Genomic DNA, 19,751 nt, shown 5'->3' with positions numbered 1-19,751 from the left:
ATAACGGTGCTTGATCAGATATGTCCTTTGCAAATAGTTTCTCCCAGTCTGAGGCATGTCTTCTCCTTCTCTTCATGCATATTCGGTTTTTAAATTTTAATTTAATTTTACAAGTAATACAACATTTACCCTTTTGGGGGGAAAGAAATGAAACGAAACAAAATCCTCCCTGACTTTTACCCGCCACCTGAGCCTACCTTGCTCTATGTGTTTTTATTGGTACATATCTCTATTTCTATGGGAAATATATAGCTCTGTTTCATGGACATGTGTTTTATACAAATGCTGGCATATCACACATATTACTTTCCTGTCATGATCATACTGAGTCTTGAAGATCACCTATGTTAGGACACATGCAGCCACCTCGTTTTAAGAATAGTATTATATCCCATTAAGTGAATTTACCACAGTATATTTCACCTTTCCCTTTATAAAATTATTATTTTTAAATTTTTGATCAAATTCATGCCTCTTCATGGTATTTAAAAAATCAAATAATATTACAATATTTACAACAAAAATCAGTAATGCATCCCCTGCCCCCCACACACACTCACACACACTCTCACACTCACACTCACACACATGCATACATCCCCTCCGATCCTGCTCCTCTGAGAAACGATTTTCTCTTCAGCTGTTTCTACTGGCATTTTCCTCCATGTTTCAGAAGGTGATGCTTATGTGCTATTTCCAGATTTATCAACCTGAGACATGACGTACTGTCTTCCTATGGGAGTAGGTGTGGATTTAATGTTTTCTACTCGCCACCCCCACCCACTTGTTTCCCATCTCTCTGTCCCTCCCGTATAGTTACAGGATGATTTTCTGGTTAAATCAGTATCCTCTGTTTACATGATTGTGACCTGGAAGGATTCCCCGCCCCCCGCCAAGTAGCGGTTCCCATCTTTAACTGCGCCCAGGGAGCTTTCCCTGATCCCGAAGCCCAGCCTGCACCCCAGACCAACGAGGTCAAATTGCCTTCAACTTTTCCCTTCTCACCCTTCCTTGAATATTTCATTTCTGCTCTCACTTTTTTTTTTATTGTCAAGACTCTTTCCTGTTTCTGACTGCTTCTTGTGGCAGACACTGTTGGCATTAGCCCTTGGCATTCACCCCTGCCTGCTTGGGGCCCAAGGCTGTTTACTGCAAATATCTGCAGAGCTCTGCCCAGGGGCTGTTCTCTTCCAAGTAGCGTTGGCAGCCAGGGCAGGGCCAACTGGAAGCAGTGAAGGTCACTTCCCCGGGAAGCAGCTGCGGGCCTTGCGCCGCCTGGGATGCCTCCGGGCCTGCTCTTACCGTGCCTGGGACGGGACTCTCGGCAAGATCAGGCTCCAGGTGTTCACAGTAGTAACTGGTTAGAACAACACACCTTTTATTGGCCTCTTTCCCTTCTCTGTCTCACTTTTCCACTCCTCAACCGGTATTTTCTGGGATTACCCGCCAACAATAGCTTGCACTGAAATTGTTTTCTCAGAGTCTGCTTCTGGGAAAACCCAAAAGAGACACTTTTTATTTAATTTTTTTTTCAATTACAGTTTACATTCGATATTATTCTGTATTAGTTTTAGGTGTATAGCATAGTGGTTAGACAATTATATACTATACCAAGCATTCCCCCAAATATTTCAAGTACCCTCCTGGCCCCATACATAGTTATAACAGCTTCCTCAGAGCCAAGCGGCAGGAGGGACTGGCGGTCTTCCGATACAACCCTGCTTTTAGTTTAATTTATTATTAGGCACAGTAAGAGATTCACAACAATAACTAATAATAAAATAGAAGAGTTATAACAATATACTGTAATAAAATGTGAATGTGGTTTCTCCCTCTCTTAAAATATCTTATTGGACTATATGTACTTCTTGTGACGATGTGAGATGACATGGTGTCTACGTGAGGAGATGAAGTGAGGCAGATGACACCGGCATTGTGGCATGACGCTAGGCCACTAGAAGGGTGACCTGAACACGAGCACCGTTACACCGTGACGGTCCCTCTGGTAACCGAGACGGCCACTAAGGGACTAACGGGTGTGTGGCGTCTCCCTTGTGAACACATTGGACAAAGGGACAAATCGTGTCCCGGGCAGGATGGAGCAGGATGGCATGCAATTTACAACTCATGAATTGTTTCTTTCTGGAATTTTCCATGTAATATTTTCGGAACACGGTTGACCGCAGGTAATTGAAACCGTGGATAAGGGAAGCCTGCTGTCCGGCAAAAGCTCTCTGTTCTCTGTCAAAGTGTAACTTTAAGAACATTAAAGACATGACTCCCATACAGAGGAGCATGCCCCTAAGATACACGTCACTTATTGATGAGGGAATCGCCAGCATGGTAAAGGTACAGGAGATGAGAGGAAGGGGGTGTTTTGTCCGTCTGGAGAGGCATTCTAAAATCAGTTTGCTAGGTCGGAGGCAAAACTAGTTAATCTCCCACACGGCAATAAAACTGTAACCTTTGGGGTTATCTTTCCTACTAGACAAAGCTCATTTGCATCTCTGCCCAATAAAATTGTATAAATTAGCGCACAGCTTTACAGAACCCAGGTCCTGATCAAAAGGAAAGTTCAAGTCAGAGGTGCATCCTGCAGATAACAAAACAACGCAGGCGAGGCCTGTTAAACAATGTTCCAGCGTCAGCTCGAAGGACACGCGGCCTCCTCCTGCCTTATTTCCAAGTTTGGGATAGTTTTTCTTAATATCTCCATTCTTTTCCTCCATTCCCCAAGCAAATTCTGCTGCATATTTTCCTAAGGGAAAGCAGCCGTATCTTCTGTGGTTCCATTGGCACCTCTCATCTTTGTCCCATCCACCCACATTCTGGGAAGGCGAGATCAGTTCCCACGGACCTGGGTATTTCCAGTTAGTCACTGTGCCTGGCCCTGTTTCCTCTTCCATGGCAGCCTGCTTCTGGCTTCCTTCCCCCCTTCCTTCCTTTCCCCCTTCCTTCCTTCCCCCCTTCCTTCCTTCCTTCCCCCCTTCCTTCCTTCCCTCCTTCCTTCCTTCCTTCCTTCCTTCCTTCCTTCCTTCCTTCCTTCCTTCCTTCCTTCCTTCCCTCTCCCCCTTTTTTCTTTTCTAGTTCCCTGCTTTCATTTTTTCAAATATGTAACCATTTTATTGAGATCTAACTCTCAAACCATACACCCACTTAAAGTGTACAATTCCATGGTTTTCGGTATAGTCTCAGAGTTGTGCAATCAGTTTTAGAACATTTTCATCACCCCCCCCAAAAAAAATCCTATACCCATTAACAGTCACCCCCTATTTCCTCCCAGCCCCTGGCAACCAGTAATCTACATTCTGTCTCTATGTATTTGTCTACCCTGGACATTTTCTATATGTGCAATCATACAACATGTGAATCTTTTGTGTCTGGTTTCTTTCATTTAGCATAATGTGTTCATGGTCCACCTATGGTGCAGCACATATTTCATTTCTTTTTATGGCTAAATAAAATCCCATTGGCTAGATATACCACATTTTAATCAGGTGATGCATATATGAGTTGCTTCCACTTTTTGGCTATTAGGAAAGTCGCTGCTATAAACATGAGTTACAAGTTTTTTGTGTGGCTGTGTTTTCATTTCTCTTGGGTATATACTAAGAGTGGAATTTCTGGATCATATGTTGACTTTATAGCTCACTCCTTTGGAAGCTGCCAAGCTGTTTTGCAAAGTGGCTGCACCATTTGACAGTGTAGGAAGGTTCTAATTTCGCCATATCCTTGTCAACACTTGTTATTATTGGTCTTTTTTATTACCACCATCCTAGGGGGTGTGAAGTGGTATCTCATTGTGTTTTCAGAGACCTGGCTTCTTAAACCTGTCTTGTACAGAAAGGAGTTTTGCACACAATCGAGGCACTGAGTGCAGTGACTCAAGGTTGTAAGCCTCTGTTAGGGGGTGGAGTCTGATGGATGGATGAAGGCTGCCCTGCTGAGCCATCCCCCAGATGGGGGCTCCCAAAGGGACAGGATGGCTACACCACGCCCTGCCCACCTTGGGGAAAGCATCTAGGATGTGTGACCTTCTGACCAAACATGGACCCAATTCTGGTGATAGATAGACAGGAAATGCCCGGGATTGCTGTGCAAGGCTGGGGAGAGGAGGAATGCAACCTGGCTGGGCCCCTTCGGTCCCCGACCAATGGAAGGTGTCATTTGAATGTTGCCCATAATCAAATGACCTCCTCCACCACCCTGCCACGCTGCCCGAGATTCCCCCACACTCCCAGAGCGAAGTAAATAAGTTGCCGCCTTTTAAAAAATGTGGATGCCTCTGGGAGGGGTAGGCCTCTTGCAAGAAGTCATTAGCTTATTGTGATGAACTTATCAGATGCCGACCCACACCCTGCAGACGGGGCTCAGCGGAAGTGGGAGTTTTGACTCAGTAGGAGGGGTGGGGAAGGGGTGGGAGGGAGCTCTGGCTGAAAAGCGGTAGCTCTGCTCCAAGGGGATTGTTCCAGAATGGCAGGATGGCCAGAATTGAATAGGTGGGGGAAAGGAGCCTGCTAGGGAAGTTTCCACCTTCATTCATCAATTGATTAGTCTATTACATGTCACCTGCTGTGCTAAGTGTTTTGCATTTATTCTTTTCTATTTTATTTACCTAACAAACACTTACTTACGTAGGACCACGTGCAGCCACCTAATTCTCACAGACTACAGGCCACCTCTGATTTATCAGAGATCCCCCCACCCGACCATTTGTCACCACCTGCCCAGCCACGCCCCTCTCCCTGGTTTACTGCAGGTCTCCCCACTGGTCTTCAGGCTACCGTATTTGTAGTCAGAGCAAGTCTTCATAAGACAACATCTCTCCTGTATTTGAGATGCTCCAGTGGCTTTCTATCTTTGTCACTAGAAGGACCAAATTCTTTACAATGATCTACAGGCTGCTACCTTAACTCTCCCCCTACCTGGCTGGCATCACCTGTCCACTGGCTCAACCACAGGACTCCTGCTGCTCCTCACACACACCAGTGTCGCTTCTGCTGGGGTGGGGGTGGGGGTGGGGGTGGGGAGCACTACAGGGACTGCAGTGTCCTGCCCAGAACATTCTCTGCCAGAACCTGTGTGGCTTCTACACCTCACATCCTTCAAGTCTCAGGTTAAATGTCACCTCTTCAGAGAGCTCTTTCTTAACACTCTCTCCTCCATCTAAAAGAGCCCTGCATGTGCCAGATGGCTCACCGTCAGAAAAGATGATTACAAACATAGTAAGGGAGAAACGAGCATGGATTCTATGGTGTTGGGTTGGAATTGGGTATAGAGAGTGAACTCGTGGTTTTCAATAGACACAGATATATATAGGAATGGATGCAGATGGGTGTGTGTGTGTGTGTGTGTGTGTGTGTGTGTGTACACACACATACTTCTCTAGCTCAGTCCACTGGAGAAGGCCTGGGAGCAGCATTTGTCCAAGAACTGTGAGCATACCGTGTGCCCAGATCCTGGCTTCTAAATACTCTCCTCCACAAAAAGGAACCAGGACCCCTTGGGGAACTGGTTGATTCCAGGCCCGGGGCAGGAAAGGTACAAGATGAACCTGGGACACCTTTTGTGCCAAAATACATAAGGAAGTGCCCAAAGGATTATGGAGCACATTAAAAGGATACAGGAGCCGTCTAGAAGAGCCAGATAAGGGGCTGTCTGAACATCGAAATATCTAATGACAATAATTGGTTATAGCTCACTGAACAAAATAGGAGTCAATGAGCCCATATCAATGTAAATAAATAAATGGAAGGTTTGACCATGGCCAGGATAATTGCACAATTTCCAAAATGCCTCCCCATAGAATACATATTCCTTAAGAAGGGGAAAAAAAGTAACTTTATGGTGGAGAAACCTGGCAGGCACTACCTTGATAGTCAAAGTGATTGAAGTTCATACCTCAAGTATAATGGGACAACTAGAAATTGTACATATGTACCTGACAAGATGTGAGGAGAACACAGCATCATGTCTGTGATATTTCTGTCAAAGATACATAATCTGAATCAGATCTTGAAGAAACATCAGGCCTAGCATGATCCAGGAGATCCCAGTTTGATACCTGGTCAGGCCACATGCCCGGGTTGAGGGCTCCATCCCCAGTAGGGAGGCCTGCAGGAGGCAGCAGATCAGTGACTCTCTCTCGTCACTGATGTCTCTGTCTCTCTCTTCCTCTCCCTTCCTTCCTCTCTCTGAAATTAATAAAATATATTTTTAAAAAACCCATCAGATAACCCCAAATTGAGGAACAGACTGCAAAACACTAGCTTATAATCTTCAGAAAGAAACTGAGGAACTGTTCTAAACTGAAAGAGATGAAAGAAACACAGCAACTGTAACTTTGTGTGTCGATGGATGTTCACTCAACTTAATGTGGTGATCATTTCACAATATATATACATATCGAATCATGTCCACTTGAAACTAATATAATGTTTTATGTCAATAATATCTCAATTGGAAAAACACACACATGACAACTAAATGCCACAGGTGGTTCTGGAGGAGATTCTTTTGCTCTAAAGGACAATGTTGGGGCAAATGGTAACATTTAGAATGGGGTCTAAGGACTCCAGTGTTGGCAGAATAACACAGTTCTTGTGCTAATTGGGGCAAGTCCTGCTTGACTTCATGATGGTTCCAGCAAGGCCACTGATGTCTGTGGTGCTTGCAACCAGGCCTGTCTTCTCCCAAACATCTCTCTCACTGCCTCTGTGTCATCTCCTCCACTTCTTCTATGAAGGGATTGGTCCCCACCTTGGGGTGTGGAGTTTTGATTTTCTTTTCGGGCTTGGACTGTGCTGTCCAGGGCCGGATGGTCCGCCACGGGAACCCACGTCATTCTCTGTGCTCTTGTGGGCAGCAGAGCTGCCAGGCACCCACACTCTCAGGGCCCATTGCTAGCATCTGGGCTTTCCATGGCATCTTGCAGTACAGCAGGAAGCCCTGCAAGCATCCAGAAGTGATGCATTTCCCAAAACAAGGAGTAGAGCTTACAGGTACAACAACTTTTAGTTCCTTCATGGTTTTGTATGTCTGTTTTTTTAAAAAACATCTTTAATGATTTCAGAGAGAGGAAAGGAAGGGGAGAGAGAGAGATAGAAACATCAATGATGAGAGAGTCATTGATCGGTTGCCTAGCCCGCAACCCAGGCATGTGCCCTGACGGGGAATCGAACCCCAATCTCCTGGATCATAGGTCAATGCTCAACCACTGAGCCACACCCGGCTGGGCGTGTCTGTGTTGTTGTTTTTTAAATTCTCGCCCAAAGACATGTTTTTATTGATTTTAGAGAGAGAGGAAAAGAGAGAGAGAAACATTGATGTGAGAGAGAAACATCAATTGGTTGCCTCCAATACATGGCCTGACCGGGGATGGAACCAGAAATCTTTTGGTGTTGAGACCACTCTCCAACCAGATGAGCCACTGGGCCGGGCCATGTGTGTCTTTTTAATTCTCAAGGTATAGCCGCTGGTATCTATTGGACTAAAAAGCTATTAAATCTCCGTTTCAGAGTCTTCTAAACACAAGCCCTAACGCGAGGAAGAGTGGGGGCTGGAGCACAGGGGGGAAACCCAAGGTCAGGAGGATTCCTCCATTCATTTGCTTCCAACAATCGCAGCAGCTGGTCCTTCTGAAGAGAAAACTTTCCTGCTTTAAAATAACACCAACGGTACAGTGACAACATATCTGTGATTTTTACTGGTGACAATACTCACAGGTACCGCGAACGCGTTTGTGCTTCGCTTTTGTCTGTTTCCTACATTTATAATGGAAGGAAATGCCACATTTTATTTAGAGGTTAGTGGATAGAGGTGTAATCTTTTTCATGCAAGCTTATGAACCCGCCGACCCAGGTTAAGGACCCCTGGGTGAGCACGTGGCAAGTCTGACGGCCCAGAGAGCCCTGCAGGGAAGGACCCACAGAAAGCCCGTGTCCAAGGAGACGACGCGGGCTGATAGCAGAACAAAAGCTCCGGGCATCCAGACAGAAGGGTGGCAGTGAGCTGCCATCTGGAGACGGAGCCAGATGGACTTAGTGATGGCTGGGACGTGGGAGTTGGTGGCGATTCTGAACAATTCCCAAGAGCGGGTTAGCAGGAAGACGATGAACGTTGGCAAAGCGCAGTGGCTGTGCCAGGGGTGCGGTGCCTGCTGCGGCCCATTGCAGCCCGCTCCCCTCCGAATGCCCACTGACCTTCCGAGCGGGCATGGCCCTCAGGGGGGTGCGGCCTGCCCTCCTAAACACCCCTCCACTCCACCGTCCCAGCGCTGGCAACTCCAGCACTGCAGATCCATTCGGCAAGACGTCCTAGTCCTGCCCCTCAAAATGCAAATCCCTCTTAAAGAGCTTCCATTTCCATTTTGGTCTGCATAAGTGTATCCATCCTTCTCAGAGAATTGGCCCCCATTCCCCATACCCGCCTCTTCCCAGAAGCTCAGGGAACTCAAACTCTTCCAGTCAGACAAGGCTAAATAATAATTTTTTTTAAAAAGGAGACCCACCAATGGAAAATTTCTGTTTCTATTGCTTCAAGCTTGGAAGGCTGTGCCCCACCCCTTCCTGCCCACTCCCCACCCGGGGGCACTTTCTGGGTGATGGGCGGAGTGGGTCACACTGTAAGGATGAATGGGGGAAAGTCAGTCAGTGATATTCCTAAGCAAGTTATGTGCGAATGTACCCAGGTGGCGTGCAGCCAGTGGGGCCCCCATGGACACGTTTTATTGACCTGTCTGGAGCTTCACAGACACCCAGAGTGGGAGTCCAGCATTCCCTGAGGACTCCTGGGGTTACAGAGATAACAGAAGAGCTTCCTTCCTCTTGGTCCCCCTGCAGGAGGAGGTGGGGGATAGTCAACAGCCTGTAAATATTGGTTATTTTCTGACTATAAAACTAAAACCAAATGATCCCAAGACCCAAAGGCCATTAATCTATTCCCTTCCGGGTCTTTTCCCACACATTTGTTACAGGCCTGAGAACTTCCCTAGTAGTAGAGTAGAAGGCACTTTGGTGTCCTGCTTTGACACAAAGCAAAGCAAGACAAAAGACCACCATTGGGCCCTGGCCAGTTTGGCTCAGTGGTTAGAGCGTCGGCCTGTGGAATGAAGGGTCCCGGGTTTGATTCTGGCCAAGGTGAGGGCTCGTGCTGGAGGCAACCAATCAATGTGTATCTCTCACATCAATGTTTTTCTCTCTCTCTCTCTCCCTTCCACTCTCTCTGAAAAGCGATGGAAAAGTATCCTCAGATGAAGATTAAAAAAAAAAAGACCATAGTTGGTATTATACATTCTAATTGTGTAGAAAAGGTAGGGAGGGTGGTATTATACTGCTTATCACAATTCCTTGTGTAACTTATAAAAATCCTTATTAAAAACCCTTATATAATAAAATTTTTCTCATCACTAAAAATTCTGAGTATCAGGAATTTTTAGTGATGCCTAATACTTCACTGTAGGGGCATACCACAATTTACTGAACCAATCCCCCAATTTGGGATATTTAAATTGTTTTACATTTTTATGATTAAAGATGATGATTTTTATGATGTCTTTGGGGGGTATATTGAATCATAAGATAGTTAAGGAAATGGACTGGGTGGACAGAAAGACCTAAGTTCAAATCTGCTTGCCTCAGTTATCTGTGTCCTTAGAGTCTTAGTTTCCTAGACTGCAAAAGGGAGTCCTCACAACAAACCCAATCTCATAGAATTTTTTAACAGTTTTCTTGAGATACAATTCACATGCTGTACAATTAACCCATTTAAAGTGTAAATTCAATGGTTTTTAGCCTCAGGATTTTTGCAGAATTCAATGATATTGAACATACACATTGTCACCACTATTAGTAATTCTTTGATCATAATTTACTTTATTTTCTTAAGCCAGATTCTTAAAATCAGCAACACAGATAAAAACCTATAATGTTTGGGAAATAGGCCTTGTGGAGATAGGAGGTGTTCTGAAGATTTAACATTTGTTTGTTTTTCTTTGGGTTTGGTTTTTTGGAGGGTTGTTTGGATAGAATTTGGAGTCAGGGGAGAAGTTGGTATAAAATTGTTGGGCTATTTGACTCATGATGCCTTCTTTCACTCTCACCACATAACCTGAATTATATTCACTCCCACCCTCTCCCCCAGAGTATTTAGGGGAAGTCGGTTCTGGTTCACTGAATCACCCTGCCCTGTCACACACAGACAGACAGACAGACAGACACACCCACCCACCCCCTGAAGAGCCACCTTGACTTATTCCCTGAGTGAGGGTTGCCAGGGTACCATCTCTAATCGCCCATCTTAATTCACACCAAGCACACTGATGGTTGGCAGAAGGAAGGAGAGGTGGTGGGTGTCCGGCAAGTCCATGAGGTGACCATCCCACCTACCAATAAACCATAAGAACATACTCCATTTGGCTGTGGGAGGACTGACTGCAGGTTTCAGGGCTGAGTTAGCGAAGTGCCGGCCCAGTCCAGGAGCGTTGCACCAGAGCGGTGTGTGGGTGAGCCCTCGGGCACGGCTGCAGGCGTGGGAGCAGGTTACGTGAGATGGGTGTGGGTTAGGTGGTGAGGGTGAGAGGGAGGTGCAGGGAGGGCGGACGGAGTCAGAGGTGGGCGAGGGCGGAGACGAGGAATGGGGCCCCAGCTGGGGTTGGACCTGGTGGTTAGACCAGTGGCTTGGAACCATTTTTGGGTCATGGCCTCCTTTGAGAATCTCATGGATGCTAAGGAAAGAGTGCAGACACACACACACACACACACACACACACTGACCCACAAATTTTGCACATGATGTCGGGGGTTCCTGGAACCCAGGGTTCAGGATTAAGAACCTCTGGTCTTGAGTAGTTCTCAGGGACTTATCAGGAAGAAATACTAAGGCTGCATTAAGAGATTGAGAATGGCCCTGGCCAGGCAGCTCGGTTGGTTAGAGCATCATCCTGATTTGCCAAGGTTGCAAGTTCAATCCCCAGTCAGGACACATCCAAGAATCAACCAATGAATGCATAAATAAGTGGAACAACAAATCAATGTTTCTCCCTCTTTCTCTCAAAACAAAATTTTTTTTAAATAAATAAAAGAGATTGAGAATGTTGTGTCTTCCTGTGTGACAGAGATTTACCAAGGTTTGCAGGTTTGGGAATTAAATTCCAAAATCCATTTATTTCACAAATGCTTTCTTGTCTTCCAGTTCTTATTTTGAAAATGTTCAAATCTGCAAAATGTCGCAAGGTCAAATAGTCCAACTGCATTCTCCAACTGTCAACATCTCTCCTAATTGCTTCCCTCTCCCTGTGTATGCTTGTGCTCACAGGAACCCAAGCTTTTCTGGAGAACCATTGCAGGGTGAGCTCTAGATACTATGATACTTGTTTCCTAAACACTTTGCACGTAACGTCTAAGATCAAGAGATTCTCCTGCATACCTGCAGCATAATCCTCGCACTCACAACATTGACCAACACCATTATGTAATGTATACTCCCTATTCAAATTCCTCCAGTAGGCCTTAGCCAGTGTGGCTCAGTGGTTAGAGTGTCAGCCTGCAGACTGAAGGGTCTCAGGTTTGATTCCGGCCAAGGCCAGGTACTCTTCCCTTCCACTCTTTCTGAAAAGCAATGGGAAAAATATCCCCAGTAGTCCTAATAGTGTTCCTTTAGCTGTATTCTTTTTTCTTCCCTTCCTTCCTCCCACTTTCCTTCCCTGCCTGCCTTTTTCATCCAGGATCAATCCATATACATTCATTTCATTTAGTTGTCTCTCTCAGGCTCCTTTAATGAAGGATGCTACTTCAGAGTCATTTCGTTTTCTTGTGACACTGACATTTTTGAAGAGTTCAGGCCAGCTGTTTTGTAGCATGTTCCCCAGTTTGGATTTGTCTGATTGTGTCCTTGTGATTAGATTCAAGTTAAGCAATTTTGGCAGATAGCATGTCCCTTCTCGGCGCACCCTGTCAGAGGGCCAGTTGGTCCCTTATCGAAGATAAGTTTGATTCATGGTTAAATTGATGACCTTCAAGTTCCCCGTTGGAATTAATAGGCGAGCTGTGGGTTACACTGTGTTCATTGACAGTCTCCAACTGTGAAGAATGCTGGGTGAGCCAGGGGTGAGCATACAGACTCAGTCCTTGCTCAGCTAGCCTGAACTCTTCAAAAATGCTGTTTTTACAGTGGAGGAGACAGACAATAACCTAGGAGACAAATAAATATACCGTTTTCTGAAGGATGTGGATAGGGTGCTGAGGTAGAGAAGTGTCAACTCTAACACTGAAAGTGCACTTAAAGGTAAGACTTCAGGACTAAGGAGTCAGGTATGGGAAGATGCAGGTGGGGGAGGGGGAGGTGGCCAAGCTTGCAGGGTGCAAGGAGCTGAAAGATAGACGTGGGTATGGTGGTCTCGGGGAGGGAAAAGGGATAGGAGAAAAGCCCTGGATGTGGTAATAATAACATTGAGCACTTAATATCTGCTAGACAGTGTTCTAAGTATTTTACATGGTTTACCTTGTCTAATTCTCCCCATAGACCTGTGAAGTAGGTGCCACGACTGTTTTTATGCTGTAAAATCTGCAGCACAGAGAGGTTAAGTTATCGGCCCAAGGTCACACAGCTTGTAAGTAGCAGAGCTGGGATTCAAACCTGGAAGGATCTGATTCCACAGTCTGTGCTCTTAATTAATTTCAAGAGAGAGAAGGCAGGGTTTCATCTAGAAAACAGATTGTGAAAAACGATCGGAGTCAGAGCATCCTGGGCTGAGTGAGGAAGTTCTATGGATAAAGGATGTGGGATAGGAACACAAGAGGAAAGAAAGGCCCAGAAGATCAAAGAGAGAAGAGTGTTAAGGGCTAGAAGATAGCATACTAACATAGGCTCAAGTGCCTGGCTGGGCTGCCCTGGGTCCACCGCCAACCCCTGGCCTGTCCCTTCAGGGCCAGTCCCTTCAGGCAGGACTCACAATCCTCCTGCTTTCCATGTTTCCAAACAAAACCAGGGGATGTACCTAGTCTCTAAGTGCCTCCCCCAAATTACAAAGGGAAAAACTGGAGCAACAGTGAGCAACACTGGCTGACTGCAGCTTCACCAAGCGAGCAAGGGCCTGGGAGGAAGAGAGAAGGCGAAGCCGTCGGGGAAGAGGGGGCGTCTCCGGGAGGGATGGAGACACCTTGAGGTGGGGGAGGTTCTGAGCGAGAAGAGCGAGTCATTGGAGAGGGACTTGATGGGAGCAGCTCGGGCGACAGGTCAGACTAGGGTCCTTATGTGCAGGAGGTCGGGCTGGGTCAACTCGGGACGAACAGAGGGTGGAGCGCCTGGGGTGGGCATCTCCAGGGCCGTCGCGAAAGGGCACCCGAGGGGTACGGCTCTGCAGCAGCAGCCTGCGGGTGGGAGGCCCCGTGAGCCCCTCCCGCCGGCCCGAGGCCGGGGGGCGTTGGAAGCGGGGCTCTGGGCGGCGGGGCGGGGCCGGGCGGGCGCCGCCTGCGGGTCCCCCCGCGCTGCAGGGGGCGCTGTGAGCCGGGGCGGTGCCGGGCCGGGCCGCGGCCGCTCCTAGAGAGAGCGGCCCTTTTTCCGGGTTTCCTCCTCCTCCTCCTCCTCCTCCTTCGCCGCCGTCGCCGCCACCGCTGCCCCTTTCCCGGCCGGCGGCCGCCGCTGCTGGTGCCGCCGTCGCCGTCGCCGCCGCCTCGGGGCCGCGAGCCGAGCGGAGGCCGCCGCGGAGCGCGAGAGCCGCCCGCCCCGCCGCCCCGCCGGCCGCTCCAGGGCCCGGCCGCCCGGCCGGCGCCCCCCGCGCCCCCCGCCCGCCCGCCCCCGCGGGCCCGGCCTGGCGTGGCCGCCCGCCGCCGCGCTCCTCCTCCTCCTCCGGGGGCCCGCGGCCCGCCGCCTCCTCCGCTCGCCGCCCCGCGCCCCGCGCCGCGCCGCCGCCCTCGGCGCCCCGCGGCGCCCCCCGGTCCCGCCCGCCATGCCCGGCCCGGCCGCGGGCAGCAGGGCCCGGGTCTACGCCGAGGTGAACAGCCTGAGGAGCCGCGACTACTGGGACTACGAGTCTCACGTCCCGAGCTGGGGGTAAAGCCGCAGCCGCCCCCCTCCCGGCCCTCACCCACCGCGCCCCGCGCCCCCGCGCCCGCGCCCGCCGGCCCCCGGCTGGGCCCGCGCCGCCCGGCCCGCGGTGGGAGGCAGAGGCGCGCCCGCGTCTCCCTGGGCCCTGGCCCCCCGCCGCGCGCCCCCTCCCCTGGGCCCGGGGAGTGCTTTCTGCCTGGGGGAAGGGGCTCGGGGACCAGGGCCTGGTGGGAGGGAGCGAGCGGCCCCTTCGCACGCTTTGGGTGTCTGTGGGGTGGGAAAGCCACAGCTGTCCCCCGGAGCTGCTACAGTGCTCTGCCTTTGTAGTTTTTGGAGATGAGGCTGGGTGGCAGGAAATTTTTAAAAGCCGTCCCGATGCTCCGAGCAGGCGCGGTGTACTTCAGGGTGCGAAATCCGGGGCAGGTGCTGTGGCGCCCCGGGCAGAGGGGCGCACCCTCCGAGCCTGCGGGGGCGGGGGGCGCTCTGCTCACTCGTCTAGGTGGGCTCAGAGCAGGGCCTTCCTGCCACCTCTCCCCAAGTTACGAGGGAACCATCAGGTTAGGAGCCGAGCTTGTGTTGTGGTCTTCATTTAGGGAATGCGTTGTGGCTGATGGGTAGACACTTCCAAGGGCTTGAATAGTGGAAGTGGCCGGGTGGGGGGGTGTATAATGGTCCTAGGCTTGGTTAAAACACAAACCCTGGCATTTATGTTTATCTCCTGTCTTTCACAGAAATCAAGACGATTACCAACTGGTTCGAAAACTTGGTCGGGGAAAGTATAGTGAAGTCTTTGAGGCCATTAACATCACCAACAATGAGAGAGTGGTGGTAAAAATTCTCAAGGTGAGTGTCTGATGAGTGGCCTTATATTTTACCCCCCCCCCCCCACAGGTCAGAAGGATACAAACTACCCCAACCACATTCTAGAATGAGCAGTCCAAGCTCTCATTTGTACATCACTTGGATCTGACGGTCCCCCACTCTTTATCCCACCCCATTTTCCTGTAACCTTTGAAGAAAATAGGCAGACCTGTTTCAAAACTGAGCATGATAGTTCAGGCACGTCCTTGTTTTGAAATACAGTTACGGACTTCCCAAAGTGAAGATTCCAAAGGGGCTCCATTTGTTACAAGATAAATAGATATTCAGAAGAAAGAAAAGCCTATTCGAAAAGATCCCATCATTCCAAGGGCTCCTGGAGTTTGTTACTCTTGATGCTCTAAGTTATTCCAGAAAGAAAGTTGGAAAAACTGGAAGCAGCTTCAAAGATGAGTTTTCACCTGTGTGGGTGATCGCTTATTTCTTCTCCTTTGTTGATAAAAGTTTCAGGTGGGGTGGATGCAGTGAGCCAGTCCTGCGGGAAGACTCACTGTTGCTTATCAGCCAGTAAAGTGAAATTGGGAGCAATAGATGAATACACTCATAATCGCTAAGATGATAATTGGAGCAGCACAGGCTGTGTTTGGTTTTGCAGCCTAAATTTTACCTTTTGTCATCTCTTGGATGAAAGCGTGGTCTTCATGAGCATGACAAGTTGGCTAAATTCTCCTTTAGGTAACTGCTGGTGTCGCTCTAACGGTGTTTTATAGAATGTACTAAAAAGTAATTCTTAGAATCGGTGAGGGTTCAGTTATTATTGCCATGTCATTCGATGTGTGTGCATATAACTTAGTGAACTATTAAGAAGACCAAAGAGTAATTAATCTAAGTACTTTTACAGATGCAAAATTTCCAGTGTGGCCATTTTGCAGAGGCTCTGTGAATAAGAATGTGGGGCTTAAAAAACTATTTTTGTGTCTGAAGGACAGTTAAGGCACCTGTGTCCTTATTTAATGTGAGGGGTCAGGCTTACACTGTCTGAAAATCACCTTTCAGAAAAGTGATCAGCTCTTATCCAGTACCATCCTAGCCTATTGATGAAGCAGCGGAGTTGCAGAAGAGAGAAATAAGCAGTTATTTGTGCTGTCAGAAACACGGGGTGAGAAGGGAGAAATGGATGTTGAAAATGTGGAGTTTGACTCCCCTCCTCCCTAAATTGGAATTGTACCTACAAAGTCACATGGCCCTTTTATTTTCTTCACAAGCATAAATGTTTAAAGAAAGGTTCCTTTCGGAGAGGTCACCTGGGGAAGCCATACAGTTTTCTCCTTTATACACAAACATAAATGTTTTTAATATAAGTTGCTTGAACTCTTTCTAGGAAGTAAACAAGGCATAAATTGAAATTAGGAATATCTGTATTCCGCTGCTGTGCATTCAGAAGAATGAACTGCTGACTCGAGAGCAAATCCAGAAAAATGTCTAAACTTTTGAGTGATGGTAGCAGTTTTTGAATAAGTACAACTTCCTATGGGGGCTTTTTTGAAAGGAACAGCATTCTGGTGTATGCATACATAACATTACACTCATTTAGGAAAGCGTCACATTGCTCTTTAGTCATTCTAGAGAGCTTTATAGCATCAGTTGCTGCGTAGTTTTCCCCATTGTAAAGATTTGCAGGATACATTGTTTAGGGAACCCAGTGAGGAAGCTGAAGGTTATTTGTACAGATGAGAAACCTAAGCACAAAAAAGAACTCATCTAACATCACTATGTTGAAATGACCCTTAGCCAGAACTCTCGTTTCTTATTTCTTCCTGTCTCTTGTTGCTCATTGTAGCATCGTAACATTGAGCGCAGAATAAGTTCCCGTGTTCAGGAATAAGACTTGGGAGGCCTTTGATGCTCTAGTTAATGAAGTGTTGTTTCTTGTTTGTTTTCGATGCAAATTCTTTTTAGGGTGCAGCATGAACCACCTTCTGCTGGTGAAAACTACGTTCACTTCTTTATGTTTTTCAGAGCCCTGTGGTATTTCTGTCCAGATTTTGTTCTATCTGGAGGATGGGTTAAGAAACTACTAATGGTATTATTGTGGTTTTTCTCATTGTTCTGACAGGCTAGATTAAAGTAGATTTCAATTAAAAATTTATTTATTTATTTTTTAAGAATAGTCTTTATCCAAAGTTGCGCTGCTCCTCTACTCAGAGAAGTTGAAATTTTGGCTGATAACTACTCTTGTGTTTAGTCATAGGAAATTAGGTCTTTAACAGAGTACCAGCTGCTCATAATTTGGAGAAATCTGGAAAAAGTTTCCTCTTCATATAGGCTTATTGTATTTCAGCTGCAGGAAGGAATTTATGTGTTAGTGTGCACTTAGCAACCGAGATGGAAGGTACATTCCTTGAGTACTAGGGGTGTCTTCCTTTTCAGTCATTAACATTTCCAGTCAATGCTTTCCAATATATGAGAATGGCCGGATGATGAATGACCACAGAGGAATTTTATATCATTTAATTTGCATCAGTAGTAGATTTCTAAGTATTTTATTGATCAAAACATTGATTATTAAGAGGCATTAGGAATTTAGAAATTGGTGAGCAGCCCTGGCTGGTGTGGCTCAGTTGGTAGTTTGAGTATTGTCCAGTGCGCCTGAGTCGCCAGTTCCATTCCCGGTTGGGGCACGTGCCTGGGTTGCGGGCTCAATCCCTGGTAGGGGGGAGTGTAGGAGGCAGCCAATTGATGTTTCACTCTCACATCAGTGTTTCTCCCTTTTCCTTCCTCTTTATCTTTTTTTTTTTTTTAAATCAATAATAAAAAAAAAGGAATTGGTACGCACAATTTTACTGTCTTATCCTGAAGTGAAATTTTGAGGCTGAAATCTCAAAAGAAAACTTTCAAGTCAGTAGGATGGTTATGTCTTTTTTTTTTTTTTTTTTTAAGAGAGACATCGATTTGTTCTACTTATCTCTGCATTCATTGGTTGATTCATTGGTTGATTTTTGTATGTGCCCTGACCGGGAATCCAACTCACAACCTTGGTGTCTCAGGATGATGCTCTAACCAACTGAGTTACCCAGCCAGGGCTGGTTACATCTTTTTTGACAGAAATTGTTTTGAGGAGAAAAGAGAGAAATGGGGGAGGGGGATAGTAAGGGTTGATTTTAGCAGGGCAGAAATCCACTTTAGTGCCTGAAGTTTCGACTTTTGATTCTGAAACATCAGTTTTTCATTTCCTTTGTAGTGCCCCTTAGGAAGGAGTACACAAAGATACAAGCATTGGCCATTTTGGACAACTTCGAGCATTTTGTGAGCACCACTTGTTTGTGCATTTTAGCCCTTCTTGGGGATCCTTTAAATTTAGCTGTTTCCTGAATAGAAGTTAAGGGCAATAACATTTTTAAAAGCAAGACCCAGAGAGAGCATGCTGTTTGCGCAGGGTCACGTAGTTGAGGTGGAAGCGGTAGGTTTGGGACTCTTTTCCTCTGATGGGAGATATGAGGAGCACAGTTAGGACATTTGCTGGATATTTTACTTCTTGATGTACTGGAAGGATTGATGAACGCTCACTAGAAGTCAGATTAACTTGTTGCTAGTAATTTTGGGAGTTATTCTTCTGAAAGGAAATACTTGACTTTGCCGAGTTGCTGGGTGAAGTGTGGGTTGGATGGATGCTCAGAGAGTTCTGTGGATGCAGACAGGGGTTCTGATTTGTTTTCACAGCAGCACATGTATTGCACAAGTGAAATGTTACTTTACTTTTTTGGTTTGAAGCCTCAGTAAATAGTGTTTCTACATTTTTTAATCCACACAGTTTCTCCAAGTCTCATCATAATCACTTGCCAGATTTTTTGGTTAACAGTTTTATCCCTTTAATACAGGGGTGGGGAACCTTTTTTCTGCTAAGGGCCATTCGGATATTTATAACATCATTCTCGGGCCATACAAAATTATTGTTGCTGTGAAAAAAGCTCCTAGATTTACTGAATTTTGAGTCCCGCCTACGGGTGCCTTGGCAGGGCCAGACCAAATACGGCCTGCAGGCCAGACGTTTCCCACCCCTGCTTTAATGCGAGGTTTTTGGAGAGTGAACCATGTGTGAAAATAGTATCTTTATACAAAGTACCCATTTTTACATATAGAGCATGGCTCCAGATAGTTCCTAAAACCTAATTTTAGGATCTGCCACCTCAAAATCAGGGTGGTATAGTGTGAGAAGTGCTATAAATGGAGGGCAGAAGACTGGCCTTCTAGAAGCAGCTTAGTTTATACCCACTTGACTGTTTTCTCATCTGTAAAATGGGTATGCCTTTCTTGTTTAACTCACAGGGTTGTTGGGAGAATCGAATGAGATATAGATAGATGGGTAGGTAGGTAGAGGATAATGTTTTAGTCATCTGTGAAGTGGTTTTCTTTCCTGAGAGAGAGAGGCTTGGGAAACAGACTGCCTGGATTCAGGTGTTAATTCCAAAACTTAGAAGCTCTATGATCTTCAATAGTTATTTAAACTCTGTGCCTCAGTGCCCTCTAAGGCTATGTTAAAAATACTCTTCTCAGAGTGCTGTTAAATGTTGATGAAAATGTGCTTAAAACAGTGCCTGGCACTTACAAAGCAATAAATATAATAAGAGTTTGTCATTTGGGCCAAGTGAATGGTTTTAGGGGACAGAACCAATAGTAAAAAGGACTACCATTCTCTCGATGAGATTCAGAAGGCCTGCTGTATGCCTCGCCTTTTTAAATTAAAAGGAATTTAAATCCCAAGAATAAACAGTTACCCTCAAGGAGTTGATAATGTAATTGGAAAGATGAGACTTGAAAGATTAGGGGCGAAGTTGCTGTGAAGAAATCCCATTGCTCAGATAATCTTTATATTTAGGTCAATTCCAGTA

At 46.7% G+C, this 19,751-nt stretch overlaps 1 protein-coding gene across 3 annotated transcripts in view; it reads left to right on the top strand.

Annotated features, from left to right (window-relative positions):
• The first annotated feature begins 13,891 nt into the window (after nucleotides 1-13,891).
• The window catches only part of CSNK2A2 (casein kinase 2 alpha 2), a 37,296-nt gene continuing 31,436 nt past the window's right edge, over nucleotides 13,892-19,751 (top strand). For all 3 annotated transcript variants that reach the window (XM_081119658.1, XM_081119656.1, XM_081119657.1), the window contains exons 1-2: nucleotides 13,892-14,049; nucleotides 14,775-14,886. In XM_081119658.1, coding sequence (XP_080975784.1) covers nucleotides 13,946-14,049; nucleotides 14,775-14,886 — 216 coding nt within the window. In that variant the 5' untranslated portion in view covers nucleotides 13,892-13,945. The remainder of the gene's footprint in view (nucleotides 14,050-14,774; nucleotides 14,887-19,751) is intronic.

Source organism: Miniopterus schreibersii (genome assembly GCF_964146895.1).
Source record: "Miniopterus schreibersii genome assembly, chromosome: 18".
In the NCBI taxonomy this organism is placed as follows: Eukaryota; Metazoa; Chordata; class Mammalia; order Chiroptera; family Miniopteridae; genus Miniopterus; species Miniopterus schreibersii.
Note: the sequence above shows the minus strand (reverse complement) of the source record. Positions and strands in the feature narration are given on the sequence as shown.